The sequence below is a fragment of the Zosterops lateralis genome (genome assembly GCF_965231275.1).
Source record: "Zosterops lateralis genome assembly, chromosome: Z".
In the NCBI taxonomy this organism is placed as follows: domain Eukaryota; kingdom Metazoa; phylum Chordata; class Aves; order Passeriformes; family Zosteropidae; genus Zosterops; species Zosterops lateralis.
The window spans coordinates 84,878,136-84,895,355 of NC_139800.1; the positions used below are offsets into that span (position 1 = coordinate 84,878,136).

General features: G+C 41.6%; 1 protein-coding gene and 1 long non-coding RNA gene across 8 annotated transcripts in view; one reads left to right on the forward strand and one right to left on the reverse strand.

The window, feature by feature from the left end:
• Nucleotides 1-3,504, reverse strand: part of LOC310923044 — a 68,816-nt gene extending 65,312 nt beyond the window's left edge. For 3 of the 5 annotated variants that reach the window (XR_014592539.1, XR_014592540.1, XR_014592541.1), the window contains exon 1: nt 3,100-3,257. This is a non-coding gene — a long non-coding RNA (uncharacterized lncRNA). Of the gene's footprint in view, nt 1-3,099; nt 3,258-3,389 lie in introns of those variants that run through there. The other 2 variants (XR_014592538.1, XR_014592542.1) reach the window with 2 other exon arrangements.
• An 8,774-nt stretch (nt 3,505-12,278) lies between these two features.
• Nucleotides 12,279-17,220, forward strand: part of DIAPH2 (diaphanous related formin 2) — a gene marked incomplete at its 5' end in the record, with an annotated part of 170,660 nt that continues 165,718 nt past the window's right edge. The window contains one exon of one of the 3 annotated variants that reach the window (XM_083883143.1): nt 12,279-12,395. In XM_083883143.1, the coding sequence (XP_083739269.1) occupies nt 12,279-12,395 (117 nt within the window). The remainder of the gene's footprint in view (nt 12,396-17,220) is intronic. The other 2 variants (XM_083883145.1, XM_083883144.1) reach the window with 2 other exon arrangements.

A 17,220-nucleotide genomic window follows, 5' to 3' on the forward strand; every position in this document is an offset into this window, starting at 1 on the left:
TTAAATTAAGTTTTTGGTTATTTTCCTGCTTAAGAGCCCACATTTCTAAAAGCTGTAATTCGTTTATATTTACTTTTTCATTAAAACCAAAACAACTTCACTAATCATGCAGCAAACAGAGCACTTAATCCTTCCTCATGAGCATTACTCAAAGATCTGGTATGCAGCAGTCCTTACATCTGCAGGAAGATCACTGGCACTACTGAAAACTGCCTTTTAGCCCTGCATATGCACAAGGAGGAGCGGAATAATCGGTCAAACCCCATTATTTGTCACTCCAGCAGCCAGGACTGAGCTGCTCCTACCCCTGTGCTCAGGGTGCAGCCCCGGGCGTGCCCCAGAGCTGGCCCATCAACTCTGGTGATGTGTGGTGATGCAGCAACCCCCAAAGGAAGTGTGACAAAAAGCTGTTTCCTGCTTTCTGCTCACTGTGGCCACATTATTCATCAGTAACTAACAACAGCTTCAGTTTGTCTACACTTGGTTACACATACTGATATATCCCACCAAAAATAACTACCCCAAAAGCACCAAACCCGAACAAAAAACCCCTATGTAAAATCCATATGCTTTCTCTTCCTATAAATACTTGTTCACCACTTTTCACATAGGTCTAACCCATGCTTATGACACTTGTCAGTCAAGGTATTTTTTTCCCCAATATACCTCATTTCCCTGCCCTTAGGGTGATGTTATCACTGTCAAATGAATTGGTTTGAGAGTTGTATGATGTCTCCAAATCACTGTTGCCATTCCATGAGAGAATTGTTCTTATGAAAGACAGAATACAGTGAATTTCCTGATTAAATGGGGAAAGGTAGGAGCAGCTGAACACTGGAAAAGCTCTGAGGTAGTAGGAGTGAACTGCAGGCATATTGTAAAGAGAACGGCTAGGTGGGAAGCCCACATGTTCCCAGGATCCCTGACTCTTCAAAGATCAGGTTTTCCCATTCTTCTTTTATCTCTCACCTCATTTCTCACCACTATTCCGTGCAGCTGCTCAGGCAGGAGGTGGAACAGATCTAAAGGGCAAACCAGCACTGCCCCACCTATTTGGCCCCGATTAACCAAAGAATCTATTATGAAACTTAGAATAACATCTCCGTTGTTAGAAACAGGGAGTTGTTCACAATTATGTCATCACCCTTATCTGAACAGTCACAGGGTCAAAACATTTTTAACTCCAATCTGTCACCTGTGACCAGTGCCCACATAATTGCACTAAGGGATTCAGTGGCCTCACTTAGATGAGGCCTCCCAAACACTCCTCAAACCCAGGACCTGAGCCCTGCAGGCCTGGATGTACTGAATGATGTACCAGAAAGCAAATCTAGGTAAGAATTAATAAATAAATAAATAAATAAATAAATAAATAAATAAAATTAACCAGTTTTGAGCCCCACAGTACCACCCTTTGTCCCTTTAGCTGAGACAAAGAGAATTTTGGGCACTGCTCTGCACCCCCACTTATTCTGCCTTTTCCTCTTGGAGCACATTGCAGCCAGGACTTGTTTAACCAGCTGCAATTAGAAATAAATACAGTCTTGTATTACTAGGAAAAAACCCTCAAGGAACACTGTGGTTTACACAGAAAAAATCCATAGTGTTCTAGAAGCCACCTACACAATAAGCTTTAAGTAGATTTTTAGCTACAGATACAGGGAGAGGCATTTGATTATTAAGGAGAGAATAAACTGGTTTGTTAAAGCACAAGTTGACTTTGGAAGAATAACTTCAAGAGTTAATTTAACAGGTAAACCATGGGTAGTCAGACTACACTAAGATTAAATTAGTAGAGCACAAAGGATGAAAGAGAAAATTTGAGTCATACCAACACCATAGGATGCTATGAGCAACCTAAAAAAAAATTTAAAAAACCAAAAAAACCCCCCTTTATAACTATACTAGGTTCATTTAAAAGGGTGAAAGAAAATAACTAACAAAACCACAAATGCCCTTTTGAACTCATAGAATGACCTAAAGACATCAGTTTATTTAAAATATTACATTAAGATGCAAAAAGAACCAGAAATAAACAAAAACATTCCTCTTCATTTCAAGTGATTGGTCTAAAAGCAATTAAATCCAGGAAAGCTCTTCTGCTGCCATAAAAATATTGGATGTTGATATTTCCCATCTAAGTAGGACAAAAGCCATCCCTTTTTATAATTACAAATACAGGCTGTATTACAGTACTGCTAAAATAAAGCCTCCATCACTGCCTGGGGCACTTCTTAGGCACCTTCAGCTAACAAGAGAAACCACGAAAACACAAAATGCCAGCAGCCTTAAAACATAAAGCAGTAACTTAAAAGAATAACTTGAGTTTAACAAGTTATTTCATTAAAAGCAGCACACTAACCAGACTAATAAAACACCTGAAAAATCCTTGCTGGCCACACAAGCTAACACCCAGGAGATAAAAATTAGCTTCTCCTAGCCAAGGCATTATGATTGGTATGTGGATATCTTTCATTAAGTTTCTGCTATTTTCACTTCAAATTTCTTATTAACATTTTTTCCTTTTTAATCCTTAAAACACCAAAAAGTCAAGCTCAGGCTGCAATTCTGCCTTTTCCCTCCCCTGCTTGTGGTTTTCAGCCTCCTACACAGCCGTTCTCCAAAATGGGGCAATTTCCTCCAGCCAGGCGGAGGCAGCTGGGGCAGCTCAGAGCAGGGAACCAGTTTCCTGACTGGGTCTTCTGAGGCGGGAAAGAACCTTCTACTTTTCTTTCTTACCAATCTCCCCTCTTATACCACTGCAGGCATTTCTGAGAGCACGTGACAGGCAAGTTCAAGGAGCTGAGCTAAAATCAGCCATTTTTTCAAATAAGGTAAATTTTAACCCAGATCACTTTTGCAATCCACTTAACACCAGTCACATGAACGTTTGGTGTACGCAAAATAAAGCGCCAGGAGACGGGAAAGGCAGAAACAAAAGAATCAAATTCCTTTTGCAGCAGTCCTAATGTTTTAAAGCGGCACCAAAGTCCAACATACATTTGAAGCAACTCCCACTTAATAACATTCCATTAGCAGAACTACACATGGAAAAGAGGAACTTCACAGCAGAGACGCCAGAACCAAGTCAGCTGTTACCTGCACAGGAGCAGCCCGCTGGAAGTGAACGCTCCCCTGCCCCCGGGGTGACAAAATCCTGTCCTTAATTAGGGGGCAGGAAGTTCAAATCGCCTTTGGAGAATTTAAAGAGACAAATCGCCCCCAACAAGCACTAAGCCATGATTTACATCACAGAGTCCCAGATTCCAGCAGAGACAGCGGCCCTAGAGGTCCATGCCAGTTCCACCCCCTTAGACTGCAGGGGAAGCATTCCCGAAGTCTGGAATGACCTCTGGAATGACCTTCTGGTCCAGCTGGGAAACCCTGACCTTTCTTGTGCCATCAGACACCTTTAGAAAGTGACACAGCAAACCCCTGAGCTTCCTCTTGTTGCTCCTGGTTCTCCTTCAGGGACTTGTGGACAGTCTCAGCTCTCTCCAGCTGTCTGTGAAAATTACAGTGCTCTCTCCTCTGGACTTTAACTCCCTCTTCTTGCTATGTTCTCCTTGGACAATTTCATCCACAGATTTCCTTGCCATTTCTATTCTGAAATTTTCAGACTGTCAGATGCAGGGGGGAAATGGGCAACTGAATACAGAGTCAATATGATTCCAACAGAAGCCGTTTATTGTTTACATTACATGGCAGATATAGATTCGGGGTCAACTGTCCATATGGGCACGCATCTCTGGGTTGGCCAAGCTGCTCCCTCATGAGGCAGGCACACATCCTTGAGGACATCCAGTTGGTCAGGTGTCCATCATCACCTTGTGCTTCCCCTATCCAGGGTTTACATTTTTTGCAGAGAGTTCCTCAGGCTCTCTTCTTATTTTTGATCCTGTTGTTTTTCTCAGTACGTTGATGAATTCCTGAGAACAGAACTGCAGGTGGTTTGATAATATTACTCACAACCAGTTTGGCTGGTGCATCAGAATGGCCTGTTAGACAGATACATTGCTACAGTCAGAAACATCAGGTTCTTCAAATAAATAAATAAATAAATAAATAAATAAATAAAGGCTAATAACCATTCCTGTAAATGGAACCTATATTCTCCTACACATGAAACTTGCATTTTTTGTCCCATCCTTATCACTGGAATGTTGTGTCACCTTCCTGTAATGCATTAAGCAATGGAACAAGCATCTGCCACATGCTTGGGCTCATGTTCCTCCAGAGAGCCCTGTGCAGGACAGGGTTTTGCATTGGCATCTTTGGATTGATATTGAAGACTCAATAAGGAACATGATGACAAAGAGTTCTGACCCAGAAACAGTCAATAATATCCACTGATATGGCTGATGGGCTTAACTTGCCCTCAGCATATAGACTTTGCCCTCTTTGCACAATTTCTATTGATCTTCAAACACATGGCTGAGAATTGTGGCAGCCTGGTGCCAGTGTTGGTTCCTAAGTCAATGTGGCAGCAAGAAAGGATAAAAGCCTTGCCAATTTTTGCAATATAAACTGTCGCATCTCAGGAACCAGAGCACTTTTAGTGGAGAGTTAAAGGTGAGAAAATATTACTATTAGCCTGGTAATCTCTCACTCCCACTCCTTATGCCAGAGCTAGGGACACCACAGGTCAGGATTAGCTCAGCAGACTAACATGGCAGAGAACTATTCTTTTTTTTTCCCTTATTCATTTTGTATTACAAAAAAAATGCTAAGCCTGCTTATCAAATCCACTTTGCATGTGGTAAAGTGAGGGAAATACAAGCCACTGCCATCCTGAGAATCACTTCTTCTTACATTAAATGAAGTTTAATGTCTGTTCTCTTGGGCCAAGCCTCAAATTCATCTTCAGCCACTTGTCTGATTAAAATTAGACAATTGTGCATGTGCAGGACAAGATCAGAGTTAATCTTGCTTCTCACTGTCATTATTTTAGCACATGCCATCTTCATTAATTTATAAAAAGGACTAAGAGGACAAGCAAAGAATTTTGATTACAGGTTGCAGAATTTTGCTTTTCACACATAAGTTTACTATGAGCAATTGTGAAGGAACTAACAGACACAAAAGGAAGAATAATTCATAACAAACCAAAGTTGTAGAAGAAGAGCAGATCCTTGTTTTCTGTAGTATTTTACACAGTCCCATCCTGCTGGAACTGTGTGCTGGATGACAAGGTTTGACTTTAGAGCCAGGTTTTTCCCTCAGAAAAGATAAACATGCAGTTGATTTCAGAGAAAGTTACTAAAGACACTTAAGTTAAACCCAAATATTGAGTGAACCAAAATCAACATAGGGAGCATACCAAAAACATGCCTTCTGAGTAGATCTTCTCTGTCCTCAAAGCTGCAATACCTGCTTTTCAAGATATTTAGCTAAGTCAGTATTTTATATAACATGATGAAATTACATAATGAAATTAGTTTACATACAAAATAAATGCATCATATCACCTGTTTATCCCCCTTGAAAGAAGCTGATTAGGTAATCTCTTAATATGTAAAATGTATCCCTTTATTCTCCCTAAAAATGGGCTTTAGTGGAGTTAGCTTAGCCATGGAAAAACCTTTGGTACAGATGTGGCGAGGGAGGTCCCTCCATACACCACCGATAAATGAAATGTGCTACCCACAAGGGCAGAACAGCTAAACACAAAATAAAAATCCATCTCTTTCTAGTAAGTGAAACTATTATTAATATGCTGAACAGGCAATGACCATGGGTGAACATTCTACAAGTTTTTATCTTGTTCTTCCATTGAATAATTTGAACAAAGATTTCTTAACATGATCCATGATCTTTAGCTTTAATCAGGCCTATTTCTGTCCATCTGCCTGGAAGCTCTTCATTAGCATTACTAATACCTTCACCATGTGCATTATTTCCATGAAAATGAACTTTATTTCCACCCAGAAATCTGCTTGTTGAAGTATGGGCTATGGAGAGACATTTTGAGCTACTCCACTGATAATTGTTCATTCCCTGCACTGAAGAATTCTTACTTCTAGGGGTTTGTATCATGTACACATATTACAAACACTGTGATAGAGCTTTCTCTGTAGACAAAATAAACAAAGTAGGAAAGTTCCCAGCCTGACCATTAAAGGCTCAGTTTGGTTCTATCATGCTCTGAGCAGCCCTGGGCAGCTATAGAAATGTGGTTTATTAAGAGAATGGCTGTGGTATTTAGTTTCTGTGGAAAGCTGTAAAGATGTACAAAAGCAGGACAAATACAAAGGTCTCTAGCGTTGAATGTGGTCAAGGGAAGCCTTGTAGTAAATAAAAGGAGTTTGTTTTGAACTGTTCAGTCATGTTTGAGAAGCAAATTGTGCTGTGAGATATCAACATCAAAAGATATTTTCTAAACAATTTTGGGAAGATCCTACAGCAAGATGAGCTGTGAGCTCAAGCATGGGGCTGTGGGGAGATGTGCAGAACAGAGAGAAAAAGCCTCCAGGAACCTTCAAGAGAGAAAAAAAAAATATCCCAGTGTGAAGACACAGCTTTTCAGTTTCCTTCTGCAGAACTGCAGGCAATAACAGAATTGAACTGTCAGAGACAGATGAACCAGAGGTGCTGGGGGCCTAAAACACCAGAGATGACAGAAAAAGAGTAAAAAATGAGTAGCTTATACGGAGACCTTGAATACTCTATTTAAATCCACAGTTACTGTTGGGATTTGACTCTCAATCAAAAAGATGTACTGTATTGTTAAAACCTGTAATGGAGGGTAGCACATATGAGTAATAATAACTGTATGTTTAAAAACTGGGCTCTGGTGTTTAGTGGCAATTTGAACTTTTTTATTCCTCTCTGCACAGATCATCTCCAGTTCTTTCAGGCTTGGGAAAAAAACTCATAAGGTATTTTGAGACATAAATGTGTTTTATTCACATCGAGCCATTGTGTCCTGGCATACAAAATGCTGGGGCAAAAAATAGAAGTACTAACGCAAAAAGTTCTGATTATTCTATGGGATAGGATGCCTGAAAGGTAAAGGGAAAAAAAGAGAATTAATTAGTAACTAATTACCATTATTTCATATATCAGTAGTTTGCTTAGTTTCTCATGTGGGAAAAGTCCAAAGTCAAGCAAAATAATTTCTTCTATTTTTTTACATTGCCCTCTGAAATAATCCTGTGCTATTTTTTATACATTCCTTGTTTCTAAAAAGCCTGAATGGAGCAAGAACTATATTTTCTCACTGTTCTGTTAAAACCTGAAAGCAGAATATCTTTTAGAGAAGATAAACCTCATTGGGATCTAGAATTACAGACTGAGTGGTCAAAATGGAGAAAAGAGTGACAACACAATTCACCTAAATCAGTTCATTGCTTCAAGGAGGGGAAATGCTTGTAACACTTTGAAAAATATAAACATAAAAACTGTATTGATGTTTTGTTTCATGACTATTAGGGGAGCCTGGCCTGGAGTAAAGGAAAATCTCTAATGATTTTTTTGCAGATTAAAACAATTACTCAGTTTAATGAAAAAGTGCCTTGACACAAGTAAACTTCATCTTTTTACTGTAACATTTAATAATGGAACAGCTCATCCAGCTTTAGATTTTAAATCAGAGCTAGATTGAGTCAGTCAGGTTGAACTGGAGGTTTGCTGTAAGCACAATTACCTCCCCAACGTATTCAACATGAAATCTTTCCTAAACAATAGGTAGGAAACTCAACTTCCTCTTCCTGCAAGGCAAAAACGTCTAGGTTTTCTTGGAACTGAAAAGTTTAAAGCCCAATAAATGAGCTACGGTGCAGCCATCTCACAGCTGGTTAAAAACAAACTGCACCCATGGAGAATTAACCTTGCTGAAGTGTCATCCTGAGCCATTTGAAGGAACGTTCAGAATCTGCCGTGGTTTTAATTAGCATTTGTGATGCTGTGCGTGATTATAACATGAAATGTCACTGTTGAAAGGTTAATATAAGATGTTTAATGTACCTTCGAATGACTAATAAATTTTATACGTGTGATAGTAACTTCTTGTGGCTTCATTTACAGAAGCACTATAGAATGTTCAATTATTGCCTCTAGAAAGCCAGGAAATTATGGTTTAGATTAAATAAAGCTTTAGCAAACAGATAATTCTTGGAATTATCAGTGAGTGGATTTTCTGTGGATTTAAGTTTGCAAATAAATAACATTTATTAAGTAGCCAAAAAGAGTATTTTTTAGAAAGTGAGATAGTTTTGTCAATAGAGACTATCTATTCATATGCAATCAATGCTCTTCATTTATTTTAATTGCTTAGCAGTTAATACTTCTAATCCTATTTTCCCACCTATTAAGATAAGCTATTCAACCCCATGCTTTTCTTGTTATTTACCACATTCTCATGCGCTTGTAAACAAGCTGAGGCTGATTTCCTTCTGAAGATAAATTCGGGAATTTTTTAAAATGCCTAAATGTATATCGATTCCACCTAAAGCTGCAAAAAGGAGGAAGAGACAGGAAAAACTGACTGCAGTGATGACACTGACCAAGAAGAGAGAAAAGCTTCCAGCTCCACAGGAGCAGGGGAAGGATTGTGGTATATTTTCTGTGGTACAGTGGTTGTGCTAATGACATAGAATTTCTGGATGAAAAGCTGGGAATGTACTGCTGGGTGACTTAGCAACATATTTCCTGTTTGTGGTTAAGTTAAATACTGTGTGAGTTTTTTTTTTCTTCTGGTACCATACTGAGTAATTTTTTTTTCCTCCAGTGCAGTTAGGACAAATACTAGAAAACTGTTAACTTTCTTCTTCAATTCTAGAAATGTGGAGAACAGAATTGCTTTTCTGGTGATCTATCAACTGCACTCTTCAAGCCTATGCTTTCCCTGGCAAATGGAAATTCTACCACTGAATTATGAATTCTCATAAATCCAGATTAATTTTCCTTTTCAGATATACTTGGAGTGCCTTCTGCAACCCTTGCACGATTCACTTTTGTTCTGTTTAGAGGGAGAATGTTAAGAGCTGTAAGGTCTCATATTGCTGGGTTAGCTACTTCTCCTCAAAGGCCTATTTCATCAGTCCAGATATAAAATAAAGCACGTTTTGGGGATGCTCAGAATACCTCCTGCTGATCAGTGTCTGATCATTTTGCTGTAAGATAATTGTGTGCTCTCTGTGAGCTGCTGTGGTCGTGTGGCTGAATGGGACTGAGATTACACGTGAAACCATAAGGAGAAATGTCAGCACCTACAGAGCAGTGCCTTTTTGGAGATACATGTCTGCAGTGTTGTGAAACGATATTTGTAATCAATAGTTCTGAAATCCATTTGCTTCAGAGATGAAGCCAAGTTAAGAACAGTTTGTACAACTACTCGTTTCCACCCTCAGGCCACACTGTTGCTCTCGGAGTTGAGCCAAAATACTGCATTGCAATGCCTGCCAAAATGAGGTTTGTCTGCTTGCCTTAAGCAGAGTTGTGGTTTTCTGGAGAGTTTTTTGTTTGTTTCCTTTTGGTGTTGAGGGGTTTTTCCATGTAAATTTTTCCTTATTGGGATAGCTACATTATTTCTCTTCACTCCTTTTGTTTGGAATGACCTGCAGAGTTTATATGGTCATAAAGGTCCATAGTTCATACATGGAATATTTGCTTCTCAGTCCTGGAAACTGGAGTGGGGTGGGGGAAGAACACTAAAATGCAGCAGTATGACTAAAAACATTTTCAAAGAGAAAACAACACCCTTTGACTTCTGCTGAGGAGGCTGTGAAGTGGATCTAATGACACTTGATCTATAGCAAGCTTTTCAAAAGCAGAGTCTCCAGCAAATCCCGCTGCAATGTTTTGTACAACACAAATAACAATTTTAAGCCATAGCTGAAAACTCCAAATGGAGACTTGCAGAGCATTTGTGAATCAGAGTAAAAAAAATGACATAACTCTGCTAAGAAAGCAGCCATCTGTCCCAGGAGAGCAGGCAAGCCCAGGAAGGGGAACTAAGAGCAGCTGTGGGATGACTTTTTTCATCACATGATGCAGCTGCAGCCTGATGGTTGCACATTTTTTCTCCATCACTCAGACAAGGGTATAGTAATTAGGATGTACCAGCACTAAACCAGCTAATCTTCTGTGTTTTCAGTGAGGTAGGGTGTCCCCACACTTGACTTCAGTGGGTTTTTTTCATGTTCTGCTAAAATCAGGAAGGTGATCTGAGTTTTACTCCATCAAAACTAAATTAACTCAAGGCCTGACTGTGCATTTGCTCAATTTTTTCAATTTCTCACAAGTGCACTTGCTTTCACTCACACCACAAATTATTTTTGGTGTGTTGTGTGTGCCAGCTGCTCTTGAATCTGAGAGGTCAGTTCAGTGTGAAGGTTTTACTGAAAAACCCTTGGCCAATGCAGCGTGAGCAGGATTGTGGCAAATGTAGAAAATTTGGGGACAAAAAGCTCTTGGGCACTTAAGAGTTGTGCTGAACAAAAAGTGCTACAGAATTTGGTTTAAAAACTCTTAAATTTGTGCACAGAAGTGCCAGGCTGCTGGAAAATATTGTTTTCCTCTGAATGTGGACTGACTGAACTTTGTGCTCCAGATATGGGCACTGCTTAATACAGAAAAATAGAGACAGCAGAGAACACCCAAAATGGTCATCAGAGCCAATTGGAAAGAAGAAATAAGCAGATTTGTGCAATTCTTTTTAACTAACCATTGTTAAACTGTTGCTGTAGAACGATATCCTGTAAACCATAAATGGATGTAGTTGGAAATAACATTACATTGCCTGACATTGCAAACAAGTGATTAAATTCATGATTATTTGATTAATTTCATCATTCCAACTTAGGTATGGTTAAGATGGTATCATAAACTACATCCAAATAATTATTTTTAGAATCAACAGAATGAAAAAAGGGAAGATTTATGCAGGAAGGAAGAGATGAATCTCAAAGGAAAATTTGGAACAGAGCAGCCAGACAGAGCTGGCCTATTTTATAACATCCTAACTTCTGCTGCCAAGATTCTATTTTGATTTTAAGACCTCTGCCAGTTTTAGAGCTGCCATTTTATTTGAAAGTTGATATTGTCAGATTTTATCAACAGGTTTTCATTGCTGGATTCAAAAGATAAATATTTCCCCCAGTACTCTGGTAACCTCAGAGAGTCACAAGAAATGCAGAGTGCACTGAATCTCAGGCTTTGTATCACTGTGTATGTATTAAACAGTGATCAGAAACTCACAATTGTGTCTTGCGTGCCTTTTCAAAAGTACAAACCCTCCTGTGGAAGCAGTGCTGAGTTGAAACCCTCTCCTAGAGGGCAATAAACTGATATATTTTTATCTGCATGGGAACTCCAAAGGATTGCTCTCGTCCCACCAAAACAACAGATCATGGTGCTGTTCATCACTGCATTCTCAATATAATTTAGCACAGATTCAGCTACACCAACACAAAATACGTATTTTTCCTTTAAAAAGAGCCATGATGTTGATATAAAGACATCAGTCAACTCGATACCTTTAATAACCAGACATGTGAGCCATGTTTTTTTTTGCTGTCCATAGAGACTTGCAGTTTACAGAGTGAGGCTCGGCCAAAGGGATTCCGCAATACACAGAAACCGTTTAAACAATTTCTCATTGTTGTAAGCCACGGGCACGGGGGGATGACTCAGATACTGTTCAGCCTGGAGACGAGAGAGGCAGCTTTGGGGTGCTCTAAGTGACCTGCCAGGACCTGCCGGGAACTTTCCCGAAAGATGGAGCAGGACTATTTACAAGAGCACGCAGTGACGGGGGAATGAGTTCAAACTGAAAGAGCGCAGGTTTAGATTAGATATCAGGAACAAATCCTTCCCTGTGGGGATGGGGCGGGCCTAGCACAGGTTGCCCAGAACAGCCGTGGCTGGGCGTGTCCAAGGCCAGGTGAGACGGGGATCGCAGACACCTGGGCCGGCGGAAGGTGACCCCACCCGTGGCGGGGCTGGAAGGACAGGCTCCCCGCGCCCCTCCCAGCGCACCGGGCCATAAAGCCGGGCGGGAGGGGGGCTGCGCCTTTCCCGGCGCTGGGCGCTGCCGGGGGCGTTCCGTGCGGGGCTCCGCCATCTCCTGCCGCGCGCGCAGGGCGCAGGCGCGCTCAGGCGCGGTGGCTCGGGCGGGCCGTGCGCGTGCGCGGCCGCGGGAGCAGCGGAGCCGCCCCGGGCGGAGCGGGCACGGGGGCCCATGGGGCCGGTGCGGCCGTGAGCGCTCGGCTCGGTTCGGTTCGGCTCCGTTCGGCTCGGCCCGGCTCGGCTCGGCGCGGGGGCAGCCCCGCGGAGCCATGGACGGACACGCGGCTCCGGGCGCGGGCGGCGAGGAGCCTCTGAGCTCCGGCAAGATGAACGCGAAGCGCGGCGGGCGCGCCGCGGAAGAGGAGAGCCGGAACAAGCCCAAGCTGGTGAGAGCGCGGGCGGCGGGCGGGGAACGGCCCGGGCTCGAGGAGGCGGAGTGGGGGGGGGGGGGGGGCGCGGCCGTGGGGAATGCGGGGCGAGGGAGCCTTTCCGGGGATTAAAGGCGTTTAAACCCGCGAGGGGTTCCGGGGACAGAAGGGCCGGGCCCCTTCGCTGCCGTGGGGATTCCCGGGCGGAGCCGCGGCGGGGTCGGCGGCGGGGGTTCCCACACTCGGGCAGGGACAGCGATGGGGCCGGGGACAGCGCTGCCCCGCAACCTCTGTCCCGCTCCGCTGACAGAGCGCGGGGCGCGGCCGGCGCCGCCTGAACAATCCAGAACGCTGGTGGTCATGATGCGCGCCACGTGCTTACCAATGGAACGCTTCGCCGAACGGGAAAATAGTTAAAAAAACTGCCTGGTTTCTTACTTTTTTTTTTTTTTTTCTTTTTTTTTTTTTTTTTTTTTTTTTTTTTTTTTTTTTTTTCTTTTTTTGGGGGGGGGGAGGGTACATAAATCCTCTTTAGGGCTGTCAATTTTTTATTATGGCTGTGCTCTTTTGATTTTCTTTTTTACTGACAGACCTGATAAATACAGGCAGAGTTCGAGGCAGCATCACTGGGTTGTATCACACTTCAAAAATGCAGCAGTAGCAAAACCAGCTCATGGGACAGTGTTTACCTTTGCTTGTTTACATTTGTTAGTTACACGTCTTGAATCTACCCTTTTTAGCTCAGTTCTTGGTTGTTTTTCTAAGAGCAACAGTGTAGCAAGCACTTAAAACTTCCTGTCTCTTCTTGGAGAGAGTACTAGCTACAAACTTTATTTAACCTGTTGTATGAGTTTTCCACCACACTGGTAAAACTAAGTCAATAATGAAGTTTTCCCACCATGTGCTCCTCTCAGTGAGTTATAGAGCTTTTAGATAATCAACCTGACAACTGGAGTTTGGGTTTTTATTGTTTGTTTGGAGTTTTTTTCTTGTCACTGAAAATGAAGTGAGCATAGGAGGGAAGTTGGTAAATATGTAACATAGAGGCATAGAAAAGTTACTGGAAGTTATAATTGTTTCAGAGGATGGCAGTCAGAAGGCCTTGTATTAAACAAACAGAAACAAACAGAACTTGCCTTGTATTAAAAGTGACAATGTGTATTTTGGCAAAAGATAAGCAAATGTGGTGTCTTGTTTTATTTCACGGTGTTATTGGAAACAAACTCGTGTTTCCTTGCATGGGATAAGCTTTGTATAAACAAGATGTTTAGATGTGTTTATACTACCTTTACAGTTTCCTGCTAGAGTAGCTGAGAAGACTGACTGAAGATTCCTGCAGGGAACTGTTTCAAAAATCACCCAGGGAAGTGCTTCTATTGGAAGCTGTGATCATAAATTTGTATTTTGCTCGAGCAGAAGAGAACTCTGTTCTGATAGAAACACATAATTTGAAAAATCAAAGTGAAATGAGCTCAGAATTGGTTTGAACAGGATGACTATTTCCGTTGCATGGTCTATTCAGTTATTCTAGAATCACTAGAATAAACTTTCCATTGAGTGGAAAAAACGAGCATTATGTTATTATTTGACTTCATTCACAGCAATATGCTTTTGTTTCTTGAGGGGGTGGATGATTACAGTCCAGCAGCACCATGGATCAGAGCAGGGGTATGTTGCTCAAATCAGAGCCTTCTGAAAGATAGTTTTGCCCTGGGATAAGTGACTGGCCTTTGATGATGTAATTGAATGAGTGGGTTGAATAGGAAAGCAGATTTTTTTTTCTCTCTGGACATGATGTATACAAATAGTGTATAGACCTGACACGAACAGAGATTTACTTTTGGTGGAGGGATAGGGATGAGATTCAGGTGTGCTTTAAATGGAGCTGAGGTAACTGGATGGCCAGATTTACCAGTAATTACCATGGGGTTGTAAGGGAAGAACAAGCCTGTAATTAGGGGAAGGCTTCATCCATTTTACTCCATTTTTTCCATTAGGAGAGTAATCCTGTAAATTTTTGCTGGCTTTAATTTTGAATGAGGAATTGGTTCTGCTCAGGCTGGCAATGTCTTCAGGCACTGGGAGAGCACTCTTACTTGCACCTCATCCCTGTTCCCTTCATTCTGCAAGTAAGATAAAGGCATTTTTGGGACTTGTGGCAAATGAGCCACACTGTTTGTGCCAGTGCTGAGTTGTCATATACAAAGTTCCTCACAGTTGGGTGTGGGGATTTTCTTGCTTCATCTTTGCAACCTACAATTCAAGTGGAGTTACAGAAATGAATCAACCTGTGCTCTGTCATGTTCTGAGTGGAATTCAAGGAGCTCTCAGTGTGCTGACAGGAGTGTGCTTCTTCCCCAGGACTTATTTCACACATCCAGGGGGTGCTGAGCAAGGGCTTGGTGGGAGAGGGTGTGCAGCTACACAGAGAGGAGAAAGTATTTTTGGTTCCTGGCACGGGAGCTGAAATTAGGCAAGTCCTTGGGAAGAAGTCCAGAGGAATGATTTTTTATATGATAAAAATGGCTCTAGGTGCCAGAGGGCTAGGAACTGAAGTCATTATCCTGAGGGAAGGGAAACTAGAATAGAAAGGTGGAGGGCTTTTATTTCCCTGTTCTCTTCATCTGAAACTAAAAGGAGTGCAGTGGTGCTTGGCCTGCAGAAGTGCAGGGCTTTGTTTGGGGGGTTTTTTAAGGGCTGCAGCCTGATCAATGGCGCTTTTTCCTGATTGATAGGAAGAAGGACTGGGCTCTTGAGAGAGGATCTGTGCTGGGAAAGAAAACAATGCTTTAAAGTATTTCTCTGTAAGACAATTGTTGGCTATGTGTACATACAAGTAATTAAAGGTGAGCTGTATCAGAACTACTGATTCATTTATTTTCTGCTTTAGGTACTTGGGACAGGTGTTCAGGTTTCATACAATTTGTTGAATGTGACAGAAATGCACAATGAGAATTTAGTTCCAGTTTTTGTACTAGTAATGTATAAACTAGAGTATTTTATTGAAGTTTGATGTCAGTGTTATGAGCACCTGGACTCATAAACTGCTGCTCTGGATTGGTGGTGTTTTTTTTTTTTTTTTTTTTTTTTTTTTTTTTTTTTTTTTTTTTTTTTTTGCAGGCTTAAGGACTAGAGGTTGGAATAAGTGCCTGGTATTTTTGTTTACAATGAAATGGGCAGAAAAAAAAAATCTAAATTGTTTTGGCAAACAATCATCTGATTTCACGTCAGCTCTGAGAATAAGCTGGCAGGAGGTGGCAGAGAGCAGTCCCATGCATTTGGCAACATGCTTATTTTGCTTGTTTTAAAGCATGCCTGTTCTGCTAGGGCAAACAAACTAAATTAAGGTTGTCAGGGAGATTGCTGGGATTCCTCTGTTGGTTAATGCTTAACTCAGACGTTCTTTGCTCTCCTCCACACTTCAGTGTCACTTGGGAAATAGATAATTCTGTCGGGGACCCAGGAAGTGGGAAGTGCTTGAGAGTGTCAGCTCTGGTGTGACAGAGCTGGTGTGGCTTATCAAGGGCTTGGCAAGTCGAGCATCTTCTTGGTGGTGAACTTGAAGTCAGACTTTTTATAGAAATTCATGGCAGAAGAAGGGGTGACAGAACATGAAAAGGAGCAAGAGAGGTTGCTGGAGAGGAGACTATAAGGGGAAAGTAATTAGAAGGGTGAATAAGTATTTGTTGGTCAGAGACACTGAAGTCACTATTCTTAAAGGTTTTCAAGTTCTTAAGCTGGATAGAGTCTTTCACATGCTGATGTGAATTTTGTGGGTGACCCTGATTTTTGGGCAGGAATTTGGACTGCACTGAGAGAAGAATGAGATCTTTTCAAGCATATGTGGTTCTGTGAGTCAGCACTTGGAAAGAGGTGCTGTGACAGGATTTGGGATGCTCTGGGAGTGTTAGAGCACTGTGTAATTAGAAATTAACATGGTCAGTGCTTTTTGGTGGTGTTTTTGATTCAAGTTAATAATATGTCACTTTAGGATTAGCAGAAGCACGTGGTGGCCAGTGCCATGCTGACACACACTGCTTTACCCTCCAGGTCTGTGTGGGAGCTTTTCAGTGCAGGATTCTCCACTTACTACAAACCACATTTCTGAAGGGGTCTGCCTGCTGAGTGTGATGTGGCCATTAAAATCAGATTAGGAGGAAGATGTTGTGTAACTTACAAAACAAATTGTTAGGGGGAAGAGAGTTCCTTTAACTGGAGAGCAAGTGGATTTGGTGATTCACCTAAGGAGCATCTCATTTTTTGTTTTAAAAGCAGAAATTGTTTGTGCTTAACACTGAAGTCTTTTAAACCTCATGAGCTTTGAGATTAATCAAAAGCTAGGAACTCAACTCATTCTGACTAATGTGCCATAACCTGGCATCAGACAGTGGGATAAAAGCTTTTATGAAGTCTCTTTAAAACAGAAATAAGCTGAGTGTGCTTGGGAGATCTTTCCCAGCTGTGTTACACCACCCATATCAGTGCAGGAGTGGAGTGATTTAAATTGTGCCTATCTATCCCTGTTAGACAGACTGCTACAGGACCCACCAAAGGAAAAAAAAGGCCATGTGCTTCTTGCATGACTCCTTTAGATATCTGTGTACTGCATACGTGAACTATGAGTCAGGTTGAGCAGGGATTTTTTGGCAATCATATCAAATGTCTTGCTTTGAAATCATAGTGTCTGAGTGAAATTTGTACATGCCTGTGAAGAGTTCTAGTCTCAAGTGCATGCTTGAGGAAAAAGTACACCAAAATGCTTGTGTTCTAAAGAAATTTTGGTCTTATTAGATCAAAGTCTAATTCAGCAAGTCTATTCCAGCAAGTGAAGTTATCTAGGGTG